Source organism: Lissotriton vulgaris, chromosome 11 (genome assembly GCF_964263255.1).
Source record: "Lissotriton vulgaris chromosome 11, aLisVul1.2, whole genome shotgun sequence".
NCBI classification, from domain to species: domain Eukaryota; kingdom Metazoa; phylum Chordata; class Amphibia; order Caudata; family Salamandridae; genus Lissotriton; species Lissotriton vulgaris.
In genome coordinates, this window is record NC_141699.1 from 936097368 (window position 1) to 936118787 (window position 21420).

Below are 21420 nucleotides of genomic sequence, written 5' to 3' on the forward strand. Positions count from 1 at the left end.
GCTTACGCTGTCAAAAGCTTTACGAAAGTCGATGAATCCAAGGTGTAACGATTTACCTTTTGCAGCTAGGGTGGTTTTCATCAGGTGAGCAATACAGATCAGATTGTCTTAGATGTGACACCCTTTTTGAAAGCCGGTTTGGGTGAATGGGACTAGGTTGTTGGTTTCCGCCCACTTAGTGAGTGCAGTTAAAAGGTGTTCTAACAAGGTACTTTCACCTTCCCAATTTTACTCAAATAAATTGCATAGGACCCGTAAGAGGGAGCTCCACAAGAGAGGTGGACGGTGCTTGCTTGGCACCGTACTAAGTGGTCTTACACCTGCACTTAACTCCTGATTCAACTTCATAGAGATTAAATACAAAGTCTGTTTTAGGATCAGTGCAGCTTTACTCTGTTTGGGAGTTAGGCGCTTCTAGCAGAACCTCAAAGTGATGGAACCACATAGAGTTCAGGCATGCATACAATGGCTGTTCCCTAGCATGAGATGCAGATATTATGAAGGTCATTTGCTGCAAATGACCACTGGAATGACATGTATGACAAAGTCAGTGAGCTGCAGCATAAAGCCACTCAGTCTGAAGGACTGGAGGGACAAACGGTAAAAGAGTAGATCTGTAAGGACCTAAACACCATGAAAGAATTCTGCAAGAGAAGTAAGTTTTGATCAGACAGTTTGGGGAAACAATGACACTGACACTGGTGAGCATCTGTGGAATCATGGGGCATGTGACGTATAGTAGGTATGGGGGCATGTCGCATATAATGTATGCCCAGGAAGAGTACTGATTTCCTGCAATACCTGGTATTAGTTCACTCCGGATATAATTTGTCAACTTTTCCACTGTTTCATCTGAAGGAAACTAGTTAAATAAGGTGGAAGTAAATAAGTATAAATATCCCTAAACTTATACATGTGGACAACAGAACAAAAAAGAGAAAAGTGCTTGAACGACAAAATAGAAAATAAAAGTCTGGTAAAACGGTGGGCAAATTCCCTGGCAGTCAAAAGATTAAAGAAATATGGTTACACTGGGAAAACCACACTTACGACAAAGAATTATGCAGAACATAAAATTTGCTATATGAGCTGCCAGAATATCGAACAACATGAAAATCCTGTAGAAGCATGAGTCAACATAACACAAATAGGCGTACACACAGAACGAACTCAGCAGGCATTTACAAAGGTATTTCCGTGTATGTGTGGGTGTTTTCTATATTATTTACCAGCCTTGCATTTTCTTCTGGATGAAAGCCCTTAAACATTTTCCAGTTTTCAGATCGTACAGTTGTAGGTTAGGTGGTCCGGGTGCTCCATCTTTACCTGCTGCAATAAAAAAGTTACAGAACATAAGAAATGTCCTGGTCCCTACTGATTCTCATTTTCCTTACATGCCATCTTGAAATAACACAATAGGGAAACAAAGGGTAATTTTGTTGTCTATATCACACTCATTACCCACCTCCAAAAACGCGGAGCACATAAACTCCTTCTACTGCACAGATGCTGGTGCATTTCCATATAGAAAGTGTAAGAAACACAGAGTTAAAATACTGGTGACATCAAGACTCTGAACATAGAGGAAGATCTTGTGAATATCATTAAACATATATAGATTTTGAATAAAATAAAAAAGGGAGTGTACCAAAAATCATATCTACAATGAGCATGCAGATCATATTCAATTCTTGGGTTATAATCAGGTTATGGTCCCACTGATGTCAATTTAGGATTTCATCCATCAAGTATAGCTTTATGTTTGCTTATGATTGTTAGACCTGGAATCTTTTGGCATGATCTCCCCTAGCCTGTTTTGGCTACCGACCTCATGTTTGGACGCTGTTTTGCTGGCGTAGAACTTTGACACTGTTTGACACTGCCATTCAGTGCTCAATGGCTGTGCTTGTCATATACATATTGGTGATTGGTGTATACATAATTGGCTGATTCGAGTTAGCTGTAAGTCCCTTGTCTAGGGGTAATACATATACCCAGGGCATGTACCTTGAATACTCCTCCAACGCCCTGCAGCACTGGCTGTGCCCTCCTCTGAGATAGCTCATCAATCGTGCCACAGGTTTGCCCTGTAGGGGGCCTGTGTGCGCTGGTTACCGTTACTCGGCTTTGCATTTAAAAAGCTACGTACCAAGGTTGTGGGCGTCTCTTGCTATATCGGAGTTCTCCTAGGGACAGGGTGCGGTGTTGGGAAGAGGTAAGGCATGTTTGTGTGTGAACTACATGCAAGGGTCATGACTGGCACCGGATGGTGTGTTCGATACAATGGGCCTGCTTCTCACATTGAATTAGCCTGGGAAAGGCTATTGAGCAGTATTTCCTACGTGCAGAACTGTAGCAGTGTTTGTATTTGATATTGATGAGTTTGTAATGGCGAATGCTCTCCAGCAGAGTGAATGGATTCAACATTACTAAGGTGAAAGTGTTGCTTTGGGAAAAAGGGCACTTCGATGCTCCAGTCTGTCTCCAATTCACATCTTGTTGCTGGGGGCACAGCTACAACTGTGCATTCCTGATAGAGGGTAATAAACTAGGGACTCCAGGGAAAATGCAGACCTCTGACTCGGAGGGGCTTTCTGGGACAGTCACGTGGGGGTGGAATTGGGAACTGCATTCCAAGAGGCAGGGTCTTGGCCTCACTAAAGGAAGTGATCAAATCTCCCAGGGCAGGATGGCAGAAAGGACAACATTTAGAGAGGGGCTGTGCATTTCAAAGTTGGCCTTTTAAACTGATTGCATCTTCAAAGGCCATTGAGGGAATAACTACTGGGGCTCTGGCCTCAGAAGCTAGAGACGCTTTTGCATTTGGAACCATACTACGCTGGTTCAATGCTGGGACATTGATATGAGAAATCATTAAGGCAGGAGGGATTGCAACTGGATTATCTGCAGTCTTGTGGTGGCCTGGAGCGTGTCATGGTCCAGGAAGGGGACTATCACTTGGTGGATTTTGCCTGGACATAGCTGGCCTAAGTATTCTCTAAGGGCTGGTTGGCTGGCATCCTGTCCACGAGATCCCAGGGACACCAAGGAACTATCCATTTCCACAAGATCATAAGACCGCGGAGGGTGCGGAGGAAACGGGTGGAAGTAATCGTCGGTTAGGACAAGGACCATCCTTAGGTACATAGTCATCACACTGTGCAGAGAAATGTGCTCGTAAAGATTAGCAGCCCATCTGAAGTGCGGGGAAGTCAGGAGTTCGATGAGTGCAGGGGAAGCTTGCAGAGTCTGAGTGATCAGGGGACCTGTGCTGGCTTGCACTCTGGATTGTATGGTGTCCGGGGTTGAGAGACCTGAGCTGAGACGGTCTTCGACCTCCAGAATAGGAGGACGACAGTGCCGGAAACCGCGGCCTCCATCTAAGATTTGCTTGTTCCCTCTCCCTGGACCCACGCCAAAGGGTACTTTGTTGGGGAGAACATTGTGAAGAGGCCCGAAGGGTTTAAGTGTGCCTTGTGGGCACCTACAGCTAGCTGATGGGACCTATGGCAGCTCGCACCTCAGCTTGAGGGGAAACATTTCTCCAGACTTGGAAGCGCACAAGCTTCCTGTGTTACAACCTTTTGTCTGCAGGGGGATAGCGATCCTGCACTCGTGCAGGTGCCGCTGTGCATCTGGAAGTCTAATCCGGAAAGACGAAACAAACAGTTTCTTTCCATTTTAGGTGATTCCAACTATCTCATCAACTGCACCAGAAGTGGCAATGTGCATTGTTGGCTGGTGTAGCTGAGTGACTGAGGGACTGGGCCATGAGGCGTAGTCAAAGACCTGCGTTTGTTCGACCATTACAACTGCTGGGGGTATGCGACATTGGGGAATGTTGTGTTGGATGAAAACCTTTGATTAGGGCATGTATGTTCATGCCATTCTGCTGCTAATGGGAAGGTTCGATAACTGTAAAGTGCATATACAATGTGTATCTCGTTTTGATTTCAATGTGCGTGCAATACAAACACAAGTGTTTTATACATACGTTGTGGAGTCTTTTGTGGCGTACGCAGGGTTGCGAGGGTGTGTTGTACTAATACTTTACACTTTGGCCCTGCGGATAAGCCGGACTGCTCGGTGCCAAGCTACCCAAAGGTGAGAACGTTTATCGGACATGTGTATCGTACTCATCCTATCTAGGACGCAGGATTCTGACTGGCTTCGATGTGTCCAACCGGCCAGAAACAGCTGGGTTTAACAGATTGTTTTAAATATAATTTAAAAACTGAAGAAACAAAGTGATTCTAAGTGCAGAGACAAGATGGTTTCTGTTGGAATTGAGATGGAACAAAACAAGTGGAAAAATGCAATACACAGAGGGTGGGGGGAAATCTTGAATGATGAACAACAGCGAATATCATAAATTAATAGACATGCAGAACTGGCTTCAGGGTACAAAATGTGTTTTTTTATTCACCTAAGGAAGGTTAGAACATGTGTCTCTTGAGGATAAAATTAGGAACAGCATAATTACATCTGATTATCATATTTCTCCAAAAAGGCAGTGAAATCAAGGAATTCGTTCTAAAATACTAGAAAAAAGACAAGCCTAATACGAAAGAAAAATAACTCTATAGTCTTTTTTTAATGAAACCTTATCACCAATTTAAAAAAAAAAATGTATAGGGCAAACATGCGCCCAGTGGGCCTTACTCGTTGGTGTCAAGTAATTTTGAGAAAGAGCGCCCACCTGATGGTCCTCTGAAAGCACACCTGCCTTGAAGAAATAGACATCTGGAATGTCACACACAATTCACTTTGAGGCATGGGAGCCCAGGGTTACCAAAACACTGTCACTTTGGGCAGCTGAAACTCCATTTTAAGCTGACTGAAAGACTTATTAGTTCCCGGTAGATTCGAATCAGGTTGCACCTCCTGAATCACACTTAATTAGTGTCACACATCTTCAAGGTGGTAATTTTATCCTTCTATTCAATCATAGCCAAAGCTGGCTCCACACTCTCACCACTGTTTTAGAAGCCTTTTTCACTTTCAAGATACAAGTTCCTCCACATAAATAGTGCAGCTATATCCTAATGCCCAGGGCAATGTCTGTCAATTTCTATCAATGGTTCTTCTAGAGGGAGGAATATTCTTTTACTATCACAAGCTGAGAGGCCCATTAAAAGTCATTTGTGTGGGGAAGGGATGACTTCTTCGTGGACTAACAAGTAAAGATCCTCCTGTAAAATCTGCAGTGGTTTTCTGTTGTACATTAGCAACATCTGCATACTTTCCAAAGTACAGAAATGAGGGACTAATTACAAAATCTGGGGTACTTTGCAAAGCAAAAAGGAGATTTGGGAGGGCGATAATCTTAAAGAGGATTACTCTTTAGATAAGAGAGAATGGCAACCCATGCCACAGCTGGACATCTCTGTGCAAACTTTCCATCAGTATCTGTAAGGTATGGTCCAAAAACTGCGTCCTGATCCAAGCAACCTCTGACCTCAGATAACTGAACTCACTGTTCGGCAATCTCAAGCAAGGGGCACAATTCCCAGTCTTCTACCTCTTACAATTGAAAAATAGGCCAATTAATTGAGGAACCCAAATGCAAACCAAATTCCCAGGACATATATATGAATAATGTCTTTATGAAGGGGTTCAATGCACACAGGAGCACTTTGTCCACATATAGGGAAGTTATTTTTAGAGGCATGGGTGGGAGCGGTACAGAAATGGGCAAAGGCAGAGGAGACCCTGAGGGAGGAGGAAGCAAATGGTCTGCGAAAACAACCCATATCATTGGAGTGGGCCATGCTATCCCACCAGTTTATACAATCGCAAACGGGAACAGACCTAAACACCTCTCAACACGCCCCTACTGTCTTAGCAGCGCAAACCTCGCAACAGAGCACACATAACACAGCCCAACCATCACGTGATGTATGAGTACTCCGCTACACACTGAACTATCTACTGCACCTTGTGACGTCGTCCAACTGATAGCCCCTAAAAACAATACTATGCCACACTAACAGATTGTAGCGGACACGACCCAGACGCCCTCCACAATACTCACACCCAGACTCCCCCCGCAATACATCCCCAGTTTGTTCTCCCCAGTTCCCTTTGAAATCACGTTACAGAAAAGACAAGTGGACAACAACTCCCGGTATCCCTGCCAAATGCAGGGGCATATCCGTTGGTTGAACAACAGCATCGGTGTTGCAAAATGTGCAGAGCATAATGTAATGTGATTTTATTGAAAACATTTTAATAAAAATATATATTTTTTTAAATATAGGGAAATTATTTTGTTACATGCCCACCTGCCTAGCAGGCGAATCCAGCCTTACTCAATTCACCAAAATATTGTGCACACAACTTTGGGGAGAGTGGACACCACTCGCTGGTCCCCTAACCCAGTTTGAATTGTGCATACAAAATCCCATTAACCCTTGCAGTATCCAAAGGCCATTTATGTGCTATAGTTTGTCCCAAAACACATCTTCTCGAAAGACAGCAAAGTGAGAGCTTTACTTTGTAGAGTCAAAGTATTGTTCTGTATTTAGGGTTGGGATGGCTAAAGTCGCATCTGCTGACCAAGGCCAGTCAATGCAGTTGTGTAACAGGGAAAATTTCAGGGAATAAAGCCAGACTAATCCAGACAAAGAAGGTAATCACAAATAGCAAGATATCTGTTAGAGAACACAATGGCCAGTATTCAGTCGATAATAGGCAGTTGCAGCAGTCATTTTGTGATGGGTCCCGTTGCAGATCAGGTTTACAGTGATCATTCTCTAGATTTTGGCCAAAGTAAACTAGCTTGCAAGGGAGGTAGACAGTTCAAGAAAAAAAAATCAAAGGATCAGGCATCTTCCCAGCATACAGGTGCCACATAGTATCTCAATCAATAACAGGGGCAGCCCTGTACACCTGAACCAGGGGCAATCAATATTTAGTCCAAACAACGGTTCAGGGCAATGTGAACATTTCAGTTTAACATACAGACAACAACAATAGTCAATTTTCAGAAAAAAAGAAACATAAGAATAAGAAAGTGGAAAAATAGAGCAGCAAAAGGAATGCCCATATAAAAAATATTTTAGAAAAATATGTAAAATGTATTGAATATATAAATTTGAAAACTAGTTTATAACATTAAGCTCAGGAATACATACTGGTACACATATCATTTGTTATACAATACAAAACCAGACAGGCGCCAGCCAGAAGGGATTACATAACAAGTGGAGTTTCAGAGCAACACTGAAACAACAATAGACAAGACGATGCGTCCTTCATTAATTACGGCCATAGTTGCGTCAACAGCGTTTCGACCTTTGTATACTTACATGGTCCTCATCAGGAAAAAGTTCACTGAGCATCAAGAAAATTTCCAATTGCACGATGGATAGTTGCGAATTGCACCGATTAGGTTGTACTACATCAATACCTAATGGAAACTAAAAAAATGATGTGTAATGATGCAGAGCTGCCAATTTATACAACTTATGTAGATACACTTGTTATTCCAGTGGCTGAATGAATAAATCCGTAAAAGCTGACCATGGGCAGGGGGAACTGTATCTCTAAATTGCTTCACTCAGACGTGATGGCGAAAGCATCAGTCACACAGCTTAAAAATCTTTTTTTCCACTTTCTTATGCATGTACAGTTGTTTCTTTTCCTATTGTTATTGTCTGCATGTTAAAACTGAAATGTTCAAATTGCCTTGAACTGTTGTTCGGACTAAACACAGAACCTCAAGACTACTTCCAGTTTTCCAGCTACCAAAACATTAATTCTGGTTTTAAGTCCCAATATCTTGAAGATTACTATACCTCAAAGTGAGCCACTTACACAACACACATATGAGCAATGCTGTACTGGAGAGTTGTTCTTTTTAATAAATCTATTTACTTTCTGGAGTCGTCTAGTGTAAACAAAAGGCATACCCAAAATTGAAGACCAGTTTTGAAATAGGATTGCAATAAGGAGAACAAAAGAGATGCACATGTGTTACAAAAAGTGTGTTTAACATAGGCTTGCTTTCTCAAAACTGCATGCGTTATTCAAATTGCTTTACTCAGGGAGTTAGAAAGAACAGTCTAGGAAAAAAAGGATGTTTCTGTGCTTACATGCAAGCCAAAAATTATTAGCCACTGCTTTCTGGGACACTTCCCTATAAACAAAAAAAAAGCATAGCAACACGATGTCTCCCTTACGTCACAGGTCTGTGACAGCCATATAATAATGCCTTTCAGGGTCTTGTAGAATCTTTCAACAAGCCCTATGTTAGAGGGTAGTATGGTGTGAATATCTTGTAATTAACCCTACACTCATCCCACATGGCCTTCAAATAGGTAGAAATTAAGTTGGTGCCCCCGTCAGTCACAGCCTCCAAGGGGAAACCCACTTGGGTAAAGATCCCCCTCAGTGCCCTGGCCACCACAAGGGAAAACACTGGTCCCCTTGGATATAGCCTTGGGTTACCTTGTCGGCTGGTCTACCAAGAGCAGGATGAACCTGTTGCCTATTGCTGTCTTGGGGTCCAGAGGCACAACAATATCTAATCCCATCCTCTCAAAAGGATGTTTCCATGACAGGGAAAGGTAGCAGGGGGTCCTTGTGCTTTACCTCCGACTTACCACTGATGTCGTATGTTAAGCAGGCGCTACAGAATGCATCTAAGTGGATCCTCCTCCGGGGGGACAATGAAAGTGGGTGACCAGTCAGTCAAAGGATTTGGCCTGCACCAGACGTCCTGCCAGCGGGGTGTAATGAGTCTTTTCCAGTAGGAAGGCATGATTGCACTGGGGGACCGACAACACATGGTTAGACCCAGGTTCACATACATAAAATCATTTTCCCCATAGATGTGGTGATCGCCATAGGTGTCACCAGTTGCCTAGGCATCAGTCTGTTGCCGTGGAGCAATCCTTCTGCACCTTGCACAACTCTCACAGGGCGGTAATGTCTTCCTCCGGAGATTCTGAGGTGTTAACCTTAGGCTCAAACTCCTTGGGAACTTATGGAGTGAGTTTCCAGACACACCTTGCCTCTCCTCTTCCTTGTAGGCACATGGGTCACTCTTTCAGGCTCCAGGTCCTGGACTCCCTTGATGTGCTGCCATGTACCGTGTGGTTATAAGCACTAACTATGGCAATCCCATCACCACATAAGAACTGATCTCCACCTCTTTCCAGATAGTGATCCCTAGGTCAATGCACAGTAGACAATTAACAGGCACTGCTGGACTCACAGCTACTCTAAGAGAGCCTAAGACCCCTCTCCCACTTAAGGGGAACCAAAGTCACAGAATAGTGGCTTACCTGGTTGTCAGCTGTCACAACCTGGTAGGCTACATCAGGAACACAGTGGTGTCTTGCAGATTCTCCACCCTCTTCCCATTGAAGGTGAGCTACGTTCTGTAAATCGTAGTGTTATCAGGTATATAAGCTCTAGGTTCATCTCTCCATCAACAACCTCAGCACCCTCCACCCCCTAAACCAACTAGGGCGACCGGCAACCACCCTTGCACTAAACTGGCATTACCCATGGTAGGTCAACCTTTGTGGGGCAGTTTCCAGTGGAGCCAGGCGTCATCCCCCTTTTTGTGCATGGCTGGTGGCACTCGTAACACTTGGGCTGGAAAAAGCCCACGAGTTTCTTCTAGCTAAACTCTCCAGTGTTATAGTCAAGATCAGATTGGGACTCCAACCCCTGAAAACTCTTCTTGGGGCCTTTTTGGGGCCTTTAGAGAATGTCTCTTGGTTTTCCCCGTTACCCCATCCTCGTATGAGTGAGGACCCGGTACAACATTCTTGGGGTCCCCCTCTTGCACCTTATTCGACACTCTGGTGCTGATCCTGGTAGTTCCCAAGCTCTCTGAGGACAATTAGCTTAGAATCAATACGGTGTTAGCACAACTCTGCAAAACAATTACTGAACATGAGCTCCTACAATATTAGATTACGAAGTCCATCATAATAATTTACATTGCTGCCCTTCACCCAAACATCCAGGGCCTTACTGGAGTAGTCCACAAAAACAACCCATGAATGGTGGGACTGATTCTGGCTATCCCTGAACTTCAGATGATCGTTTTCTGGGGGTTAAACCAAATTTCACAACAAGAGCTTCTTCATGGGGGCGTATTTCATCCAGTCAGCTTTCTCAAGGGTCAAAGATGGATCCATCCTTCATGGTGGTAAACAATCTATACAAGTGAAGTTGTACTTTTTTCAAGATCTGGAACTTTCGCTCCCTATTTCTGTGGCCCAATGGTATATCTAAGGATCATTAGATCTTTATACTTGAGAGAGACAGGCGAGAACTGCAAGGGGAACGAAAAACATCCCAGGTTGGTTTTCCACCAGTGTTTTAAATAATTTACACTGTGCTTCCCACCACAAATGTACGTTATAATTGAGGTAAAAGTATTGAATTATTAAAATTGACAATGCCAAAAAGAGTCCATGTTGGGGACTAGTACCATCAACTCTCCCGGCCGCCGTAACAGAGAGGCCTTTTCCCTTATTCCAATGCAGCCAAAAACTTTGCAACAGCCCGGGAAGTGGGGCGGAGAAACCCTGGCATCAGTGGCGGCATTCGGATGAGCCCATATGCAGCAAAACAGGCGAGCCTAACATTGCGCTCAGCCGGAGCGGAGTGTAAAATGGTGGCAAGCTGGGGGTGTGTCCAAGATGGCGACGGAGTGAGACGTGTCTTTGTGTCCCTCCGGCGCCACGATTTACCCAGCATTGAGAAGCTGCTCCCTGGGGCCGACATTGAGCTCGATCCTGGGCCTGCTGTTGCCCGTCGCCAGAGGGGAGAGAGTGGTGTAATTTTTCTGCCTCCTGGAGCGAAATAAACGGTGATCCGCGGAAGAGCGGATCGGGGTCTGGCTCTGCGGCCTCCGTTGCTTCTGCCCGATCGGGCTGTTCCTGACTCCCGCGCCCGAGCTGGGTGCGGGCTGCCAGGGACTGCAGGCGGACGGCTTGGGGCCCCTTGCTGTGCGGCGGCCTCGCGATCCGGCCGGAGCCGGATCTCACGGACCCCTGGAGAGGCGCAACACCCGGTGATCGGGTCACTTCCGGTGGCCGGTGCCCGCTAATCGAGGCCGGTGCTTTGGGGCCTATCCGGACAGGGGCGCCCTGCTGTGATTCGCGATCCTCTCGCGCCTCCCGGTCTGGCGCCGAGGGCGGCGTAGTCGGCATTGTGGTAGCCTTGTGCCTGGAGGAGCTTGAAGAGCTACTTGGGTCCCCGGCTGGAGTGGGGGCCTTTGAGCATCGGTGGGCCGCGACCCCGCGTGACGCCGAAACCGGCCGGAGCAGTGCAGCGGCGATCAGTGAGCTTGCAGGGGACTCTCGAGGCCGAGCCTAGCAGGAGAAAGGACGTTCAGTGGGGGATCGGCCGCTGAAGGGGGAGTGGAGCGACTGTCACCTGGCATAGTGCAGCCCTGTCGCTGAGGACTGGACTGTTTCTGGGGGGCCTGGACTTTCCGCTGCCTGCCCGAGGGGAGATGCGGCAATTGCGGCCGAATGACCTGTGGCCCCATTGAAAGCACCCTGCCCAGAGGGACCTCCCATAACTGGAGGTGTAGCTAGGAGCGGCGGGCGGTGGAGGCCCGGTTCTGCAGCATGTCGGACCTGCGGACAGTGGGGCATTTCAGTAGCAGCGGACAACGGTGCCTTAAGATCCCAAGATCCAGGGTTGAGGGCGACGGAGTGAGTACTCACCAGGAGTTACAGGCCACCGATCTTCGGGGGTGCAGGCGGTGCTGCAGCGACTTGATTGGGGACGCCTGCTTAACTCTCCGGGCGCGCACTGTGTAGGGGGTGTTCAGGTTTGCTTTCCGGTATCCGGGCGGGCCTCTGGATTGGAGTATGGCGAACAGACTCCGTAAGGACAAACCGGGCAAGGATGGAATGCCAAAGGGCCCGCCGCCTGAATCGTCCCCTGAATCCAGCAAATCGCCCCCGCGAGGAGACGATGACGTGCCCGCCACCAAGGCCTTTATGGTTGAGCTCTTTACAGCCATCAAGGAGGACATCTCAGAGCTCCGCTCCCAGCTGGTGTCGGACCTGCGTGAGGTGAGGAGGGATATGGACGGCATAGGAGAACGGGTGGCGACCTTGGAGGAACATGACCTGGGGCTGGCGGGTGATGTGCATCAGCTCCAGCAGGACGTGCTTAGACTAACGGAGCAGAATCTGGACCTCCAGGCCCATGCCGAGGACTTAGAAAACAGGTCGCGCCGAAACAATATCAGGATCCGAGCGGTGCCCTGGGAAGGAGAAAGGGGGAACCTGCGAGGATATGTGGAAGCCCTTTTCCTACCGATGTTGGCGGAAGACGACCTCAAAGAAATTCGTATGGACAGGGTCCACCGGGTGGGCTTGCCGCAGGACCAGAGAACTCCACCCCCTGAAATATTGGTCTGAGTCCACGACTTCCAACTGAAGGAGCGCATACTTAGGAAGGCACGAGGAATTAATCCCCTGCAGTTTCGTGACCACCATCCACAGCTTTTTCAAGACCTGGCTGCTTCGACACTGCAGAAGCGGAGAGACTTCCGCCCTGTGACCACATTCCTACGAGATCAGAATGTGGCCTACTCCTGGAGCCACCCTTTTCGTCTCATCTTTCGTTGGCAAAACAGACTTGTCCAGGTCAGATCTTTATCAGCAGCCAGGGAACTCCTTGGCCTGGATGACACCGCCACGACCTCCAGGGGGGGGGGGGGAGGCTCCCCATCGAGGCATTGATCGCGCTCCCCGCCCTGGCAAAGAGTGTGGCGGTCTGCAGAAGCAGGGGGGCCGGACCTATCGGCTCGCCTGCACGAGAGGGGTACGGCGGTGACCTCGGTTGCGCTGGTGACAGAGGCGGCACGAACTGACACCTCGTCGGCGGCATGATGCCCCAGGATGGAGCTTCGGGAAGCTGGAGGGACACATTTCTGTCAGGTACCACGAATGAACTCTGATTCTCTGGTGCGTCACCCCAGACCTGTGTTTTGGGGGGACACTGCCTGGTCTCGGCACCCCCGACCCTTACGGTCATTGGTGGATGGCCCCCTTGCAGTGCCTTTTGTTGTTTTTTTCTATATGGCCTTTTCAGTCTTGTTATTTCTAACAGTTCGGGGGGAGAGTGGAAAGAAGGGTGGGGGGGGGACGGGTAGGAGGGTAGTAGTGGTAGTGGGGGGTCTTGTGTGCATGAATCATGGTGTGTGGCGGATGTTGGATGGTCTGCATTGAGAGGCCTGGAGGGGGGGGTGGGAGATGGAAGCTGGTCACGGAATGGCATGGTGCAAACTTGGGCCTAAGCTATCGGGCTCTGCTTACACTTATAGAGGAGGGAATGTTGAGGGGCACTGGTCCTGGCTGGGGGGAGGGAGGTCTGCCAGAATGATACTGACTGTTGAGCGGGGTGGGGCTCTAATTTGTGATGCCTCTCACATTAGGTACTTGGAATGTAAAGGGTTTGAACTCTCCCCAGAAACGCCAGAAGGTTTGGAAGTATATCCTTCACCATCAATTAGACGTGGTGGGCCTTCAGGAAACCCACCTGGCACGAAAGGATGAAACCCGCCTTAAGCATAAGCAATTCCCCATTATTTATAAGTCCTCAGCCCCCTCCTATCTCGGTGCGGAGCTTGTTCTATGCGGCCGACTTCTCGATCCTCGCGTCTTCATATGCCAAGAAGGTTCAAAATATGCCTGCTCGCTGTGTTTCTTTAGACTAAACTATTGAAGCGGTCACTTTTACGCTACACCGTATTTCGAACTTCCAAGAGACTATAGGAAAAGTTTTTCTAAATATGCGTGCATGCTGTTTTGCTAGATAAAGGAACCGAAGCAGCTGATTTCATATTACACCCTAAATCGAACAACCGAGAAACTATAGGATATCGCTACATACGTGCATACTTCTTCGCAATTTGATTCTTCGACACCGGGACCGCTGGTTTCTCTCGTCTTCCTACCTTTTCTATTCATCTACCTACCCAGAGATCTACCTAGGTTCGCAAATTACATCCCCCACTGTGACCATCGGTCTCTAGTCGGACTCTGCCTAGTCCTTTGTTATTGATATGCTGTACTAGGATACTGTTTGCCCAGAAAGTTTTGAAATTGGAATTCTTCTATTCATTTTGAAAGTCTTGAAGGACCTGGATGGCCATAATAAACTAAATGACTGGCGCCCTGATGAAGGAGTTTCCCACTGTGGCATTTCCGAAACGCGTGTCGGCGCTTCTTTCTGTCTGACTGATGAGAGTCTGGGTGTTCTTTTTTGCTTAGTTGTTGGTACTTAGATGAATGTGTTGTTGTATGAGTATGACTGTGATTTTTTGCTTGGATGAATGAGTCTGCAGAAATGTTTTTAATGTTCCTTTGAGTTCTGGGCTTACGCTATATTAACTATATATGTTGTGTGATTCACTGAAATAATGAATTTTTTATAAGTGAAAATGAAAATAAAATAATTTAAAAGATTATCAGCTTTTCTGTGGGCAACTGTTAATTTCGGAACCTATTGGTCTGCTTAATTTTTGGGAACCTCCCTTTCATGTTGTTGCTTAATTTGACTCCCCTGGTGGGTTGTTCCCCTCCTGCATCCTTCTCTTAGGTTCTGGTTGAGGGTCCCTCTTCAGGTTTTTGTATATATACCTCAGCCCCCACGAAACATAGGGGAGTGACCCTTCTTTTCCGCTCGGCCTTACACTTACAACCCATGGGAGTGCGTGGCGACAAAGAGGGCCGCTGGCTCATGGTTAAGGGTATGCTCCTTGGTAAGCTGAGCACGTTTCTGGTCCTATATGCCCCCAATGTGGGGCAAAATGGGTTTGTGCAAGACCTGCTGAGGATTGTTGAGGACTTCGTCAAGGGAGCCTTGGTAGTGATGCGGGATTTCAATCTGGTATGGCATAGGGAATTGGACAGCTCTCATCACCAGAGAACCGACGCCGGCCTTTTCTCCGCCGAGACGCAGCGGAGGATGGGGGACATGAGCCTTATAGACAGTTGGCGCTTTCTCCACCCCCAGTCTAGGGACTATACCTTCTTCTCCCATGTTCATCATTCTTATTCTCGCTTAGACCACATTTTTCTGAGTCAATACCTTCGGGGGCACCTGCGCGACGCCAAGATATTCCCTCTGTCTGTCTCTGATCATAGCTTGCTTACGACTTGCTTGCACTGGGCGCCGGGCAGCAATGTTCAATGCAAGTGGTACTTTCCAGCCTCCCTAGTCCGGGACGACCCATCCTGCAAGGCAGTATGGATGGCTATACGCGAATATTTTTACTTTAATCACGAGAATGACACCTCTGTTTTTGTTTGTTGGGACGCATTCAAGGCATCGATTCGGGGCAGCTGTTTGGCACTGAATGCCGCCCTTAATAAGCTGAGACGGACGGAACGGGAGGAGCTGGAGAGGGAGCTCTCCGCGCTTGAGCTGGCACAAACAAAATCCCACTAGACAAACGCTGAGACCGCTGACGGCTGTCAGGGGCAAACTCAAAGCTCATTATAATAACAGAGCGGAATTCACCTTGCTGAAATTGCGACGCCTCTCTTATTCACAGGGGAACAAGGTAGGGAAACACCTGGCCCGCCAACTTCGAGAGAAGAGGGAGAGAGACTACGTGGGGGGGATCCGAGATGTGGCAGGGACCTTAATACATAGCGATGAGGCCAAGGCTGGCCTCTTCGGTGAATTCTACACAGCACTGTACTCAGGGGAGGCTCTTGACCCCCGAAGACAAAGAGAGTACTTGGACGCGCTCCCGCTCCCTCGGGTATCTGCGGAGTGGAACGAGCTGCTCTCTGCTCCCTTCACCAGGGAGGAGGTATTGACTCCCATTAAAGCCCTGAAGCCCAATAAAGCTCCGGGAGCAGACAGCTTTACGGCTCTCTTCTATCAAACCTTTGCCTCTGAGTTGGCTGACTTTTAGGGTCAACTTTTTAATACCATGGCAGAGACAGGCATGACTTCTGGATCCATGGCGGAGGCTATCATATCGATCCTCCGCAAACCAGGGAAGGACCCGTCTAAGTGTTCCTCGTATAGACCGATAGCCCTCCTTAACGTGGATGCAAAGTTCATCGCTAACAGACTCCAGGATTTGATGCCTGCACTCATTCACCCGGACCAATCGGGGTTCATTAAAGGGCCCCAAACTCATAATAACACCAGGAGGGTGATCCATCTGATAGAGAAGGCCAACAAGTTCAAGATTCCAGTGGTCCTCGTAGGCCTTGATGCTGAGAAGGCCTTTGACTGGGTGGATTGGGGCTTTTTATTCCACACTTTGACGGCATATGGTTTCTCAGCCAAATTCCTAGAGATGCTCAAAGCGAACTATAGCAGCCCCCGGTCTAGAGTAAAGGTTAACGGACATCTGTCGGCCTTCTTTCCACATTCACGAGGTACTAGGCAGGGCTGCTCCCTTTCCCCCCTGCTTTTTGCTTTGAGCATCGAGCCCCTGGCACTTGCTGTTAGGGAGAACCCAGATATTAGGGTACTGCCCTTCACTGGGGAACAATATAAGATTACTGTGTTCGCCGACGACGTCCTGCTGTCCCTTTCGGACCCCGCTCACTCCCTACCCCACATTCAGGGCGCTCTGTCGCGATTTGAAGAAGTTTACCACGATAAATCCACTATTGCAGAGCGTGCAGGGTGACCTGGCCCTCTGGAGGCCACTGTACATATCTTGGTTAGGGCGGATTCATGCGCTCAAAATGACCCTTCTCCCTAAGCTCTTATACCTCTCCCAGGCGCTTCCCATTGTTCTTGAGAGGGACTTCTTCCGTCGTATCAAAACACTGATGCTCCGCTTTGTCTGGCAGGGGGGGCGCGCTCGGTTTTCGTTCATCATTCTCTGATGCGCGAGTAAGGAGGGAGGGGTAGGCCTTCCCGACATGCAGTTATACTATAAGGCAGCACAATTGCGGGCATTAGTGGAGTGGTCCCAGCCTACCTCGGAGAAACATTGGTTACACATGGATAGAAGTGTAGCGGGGAGAACGATATGGGACTTGATATGGAAGCCCAAGAGTGATAGGCCCCTGAACGCTTACATTAGTACTCCCACCGGCACTGCTTTGAAAGTATGGGACTCGGTCTCTGGTGATAAACGGTGGACGTAATTCCCGTCCCACTTTACGCCTATACACTTTAATCCCGCCTTTCCGCCTGCTGCCCGTGAAGGCCCCTTTGATGCCTGGAGGGAGGGGGGCTGTCTAGCTCTCACGCATTTGTTTCATGGCTATGTCCCGCTCACTTTTGACAATTGTATGCGAGATTACAGGATCCAACGATCAGAGCGGTTCCGCCATACCCAATTGCTCCATTGGGCACTGTCCCCCTCGGTCAGAGATGCAGCCACCAGACCGCCTACCCCCTTCGAAACCTTACTGTCTGAGACCTCCACCATGCGGGGGGTCATTTCCTTCCTCTATAGCCTCCTGCTTTCTACGTCCATCTCCCCTAGACTGCGATACATGTCACTTTGGGAGGATCTCCTCGGACGCGATATCTTGGAGGATGAGTGGTCCCACCTGTGGCATGATATAGCTAAACACAATCATTCGGTGGAGCTTAGGGAAGCCCATCTTAAAACAATGATGGACTGGTACTTGTATCCGGCTAAGTTGAGCCGGATTTTTCCGGGCTCCTCGGATAGATGATGGAGGGGCTGTGGCCTGCTAGGAGACTTCAGGCACATCTGGGGGGACTGCCCTGTCATCCGTCCCTATTGGGAGGAGATACTATCCCATATTAAGGAGATTCTGGGCTACCTGATTGCGGATTCTATGGCACATATTTTGTTGGGTCTTCGAGATCCAAATCTTGAACACCAAACTAGAGCAGACAAAAAGATACTTGGGCTTTGTATTGGAGCGGCCAAACTGACCCTCGCAGCGGCTTGGAAGAAGAAGGCAGCCCCAGCGCTATCACTGTGGCATGCGAGATTATGGAAGTTGTTGAGCATGGAACGCATGTCTGATATCTTTCTGGGCGACTTTCGAAACTTCACGTTTCGCTGGGGCCCCCTAGTTCGCTTTCTCTCTAAAGGATTGCCATCTGCGGTTTGCCCACCTACGGTGCGAACCCTTCATTTGTTTCAGGTGTAAGTGTTTACCATCCAGTTGACGGTGTGTGTGGGAATGTGGCTACCACCACTGGGGAGGGGGGTGGGTTTGTGGGTGGGTATGGGGATTTTTTTCGTTTAAGCGCTAGATGTGCGCTTCTACACGTTGGACAAACAAATGGCAGAGCTGGGTTCAAAGGTCCAGGTGCATGACAGGCGCCTCGCTGTGGTAGAATCCCGCTCATCGGAACTAGAGGATGGGATGGCGTAATCTTTGAAAAAGATCGACCGCAAGGAGCGTATCCTCAAGGATGTCGCAATAAAGAATGAAGATTTGGAGGAGCGTAGTCGCTGTTACAACATTTGCATTTTGGGCGTTCCCGAATTTACAGCTGCTGGGCGCATGGACAACATGGTGGAGACAATCCTGATTGACTTGTTTTGTAGAGAGGCCTTCACTCCAGGCTTTGTGGTGGAGCGTGCCCATAGATCACTTGGTCCCAGACCTAACCCAGGGTGCCTGCCCAAGCCCACCATCGCCCGCATAATGAACTTCAGAGAAAGGATACAGCACTGCGATTGGCACGTGAGCGCGGCAAAACCTCATGGTAGGGAAGTGTCTCTATACCCGGACTTTACCGCAATGGTACAGGATGCAAGAAAGAAATACGGTATGTTGTATCCTGCTTGGTTGCGATTGGAGATTAACGGACAAGCCAGAGTTTTTGCGAATCCTACAGAGGTGCTAGAATTTTGCCATACTTACAAACTCAATAACAAACGGCCCGCAGAGAAGGATACTACTTCTCCCCCACATAGTGCCAGCATGGACCTTTTCTCTGGTCCTGGCTGACTGATTGATTCTTCTATATGCCGCGCATTTGATAACTTGAGGTTACAATTGGGATATGGCTTGTTACGTTTAATATTCTGCACATGTTACTAGGCTGAAGGAGAGTGAACACCCCCCTTTTTGGTGTACACCTAGCTATAGTTTTGTGATGACAAAATGTACCCTAATTGTTTGCTTTTCACCATGTTGAGGGTACTACTGGTACCATGCACTGTTTTGGAAGAGTTGGTATTGCCTCTCCAGATGGGCGGGAAGGCTGGGTGCGGGGTGGCGGGAGTGGTTTGGTTATTGTTGCTTTGCACGGAGTCCATTGCAAGTTTGTCCATAGGTGCATCTGGCAGGTACAAGCATTTGTTATTCATGGATCTCCATCTCACATCAACACCATGGCACAGTTCGGTTACAACCCTGGCCCTTCGAGCTTGACCTTCGCTACATGGAATGTCCGGGGCTTGAACAATACTCGTAAAAGGAGGCAGGTCATCCATTATCTACTCCGGCACAGGGTCGATATAGCCTTCTTGAAGGGGACATCTCCCCCCCCAGTGATCTTGCCCGGTTTGCTACTAATTGGTGCCCGAACAGATATTTTGCGAATTACAATAATTATGCCAAGGGCACAGCCATTCTCATACAAAAGCGTATCACTTTTAATTGTCACTCTGTAACATGTGATGACAAAGGCAGGTTTGTGATTGTTGTGGGCACACTGATGAGCCACAAGGTAGCGTTGATATGTGTATGGCCCCAACATCGATTCCCCTGATTTTTATTATTCATGACGCTCTAAGCTGGTGCAGATTAGCCTGTGCCCCTACTCAGAGAGCGATTTTAACATTGCCCTGAACCAAACTGCAGATAGCACTTCAACTGCCCCAAACCACGGGCACGTAAAGCCTTGAAGTCCCTTTGCAAGCAATTTTCCTTGCCAGACTTGGGTTGCACGCGCAACCCGAGTCACATTACATACACACATTATACCAGCTCCCACGATAAGTGGACAAAGATCGACTATTGGCCAACATCCCCAGAGATTTCTCATTGGTTCCATGGGCTCCAGACACTTCCCTGTTCTACTGTTGTATGAGGGTCCCTCGTCCTGATGGCTTCAAAAGGCAGTGGAGGTTCCCCAGCCGTGCATTAGATGATGAGGTGTTCAAGCCGAAACTCCAGGAGGCAATCGGAAGACTACTTTAACATAAACACTGGGTCTGTGGACTCAGAGGCAATGTTATTGGAGGGCTTTAGAGCTTACATGAGAGGGATGTGCATGTCTAAGAGCTCCGGGGTGCTACGGGACCTGCGTGGTACGCTTGCCCGTCTGGAAAGGGAGCTGGATCCCTGGACAGCTTTCGGAAGCTGACCCGGGTCAAGATAAAAAGCGAGCAGCTCTGCTCTTGGAATACAGAGACGCTGCTGAGAGAGAAATCCTTTTCATGGAGAAATATCATAACACTAAGGTTTACAGAGGGGGACAGCCCTGAGCGAGTATTGGTGCAAATGATCCTACCCCCCTACACTAAAGCATCAAATCAAGGACCCATTGGATATCAGAGGGAATTCCTTTCTTATTTTAAAACATTATACACCACTAAATTGGGGCACAGTCGAGCTGGCCAGGAGTCTTACCCATCAGAGGTCACATTGGTATACCTCGAGAAATTCATGCAAGACTTCTTAGCAGTGCCTATCACAGAAGAAAGCATTGATGAGCCATCTCGGCCCTAAATTCTTCCACTGCCCCTGGGCTAGACTGTTTCACAGGCAAATTTTACAAGGCATACAAAGACCTATTGACCCCTCGCCTCTTGGAGGTATATGCCGAAACATTGGAGAGACAGGTTCTTTCACCTACTCTCCGAGAATCTGTTATAATATTGCTCCCCAAACCCGGAAAAGACTCCGTTGTGTGGCTCATATCGACCCCTGTCGCTCCTAATCCTGGATTACAAAATCCTTGCTAAGGCTCTGGCATGTCGTCTCTCCCTCAAATGGAATCTATCATCTCCCCGGCTCAGTCGGGTTTCGGCCCTCACCGCACCACAGGCTTCAACCTTCTCACTTTATTTAATACCCTACATAGAATAAATCCGGACACTCCTGCAGCAGCGATCCTTCTAGACACTGAAAAATCTTTTGACTCCTTTGAATGGACCTTTCTTCTGTCCATAATGCAGCGTATGGGGATGCCACAGGTAAACATTGACACTACAGCTCTGTTATACAGTCAACCCATGGCTAGGCTCCGGCTCAATGGTACCGTATCGGCGCATCTTTCCCCTTTCACGAGGCAGGGCTGTCCGTTGTCACCCTTGTTATATATATTAGCGATGGACTCCTTGATAAGGCACTTCCAGGAGAAAAACCTACACAGGTGTTTACAGTTCAACACAGGCCCACTGCTGGTTTCATTATACGCAGATGACAATACTATATGTCCGTGACCTTCATGTAAACCGGTTTCCTCTTATCCGGGAGATACTCTGTTTTGGTACCTTTTCTGGACTGG

At 48.0% G+C, this 21420-nt stretch overlaps 1 protein-coding gene across 1 annotated transcript in view; it reads right to left on the reverse strand.

Moving 5' to 3' along the window:
* EIF2A (eukaryotic translation initiation factor 2A) overlaps nucleotides 1–21420 on the reverse strand; it is a 288313-nt gene that overhangs the window by 106469 nt on the left and 160424 nt on the right. The window contains exon 5 of the mRNA XM_086944079.1: nucleotides 1230–1329. Within this exon, the coding sequence (XP_086800205.1) occupies nucleotides 1230–1329 (100 nt within the window). The remainder of the gene's footprint in view (nucleotides 1–1229; nucleotides 1330–21420) is intronic.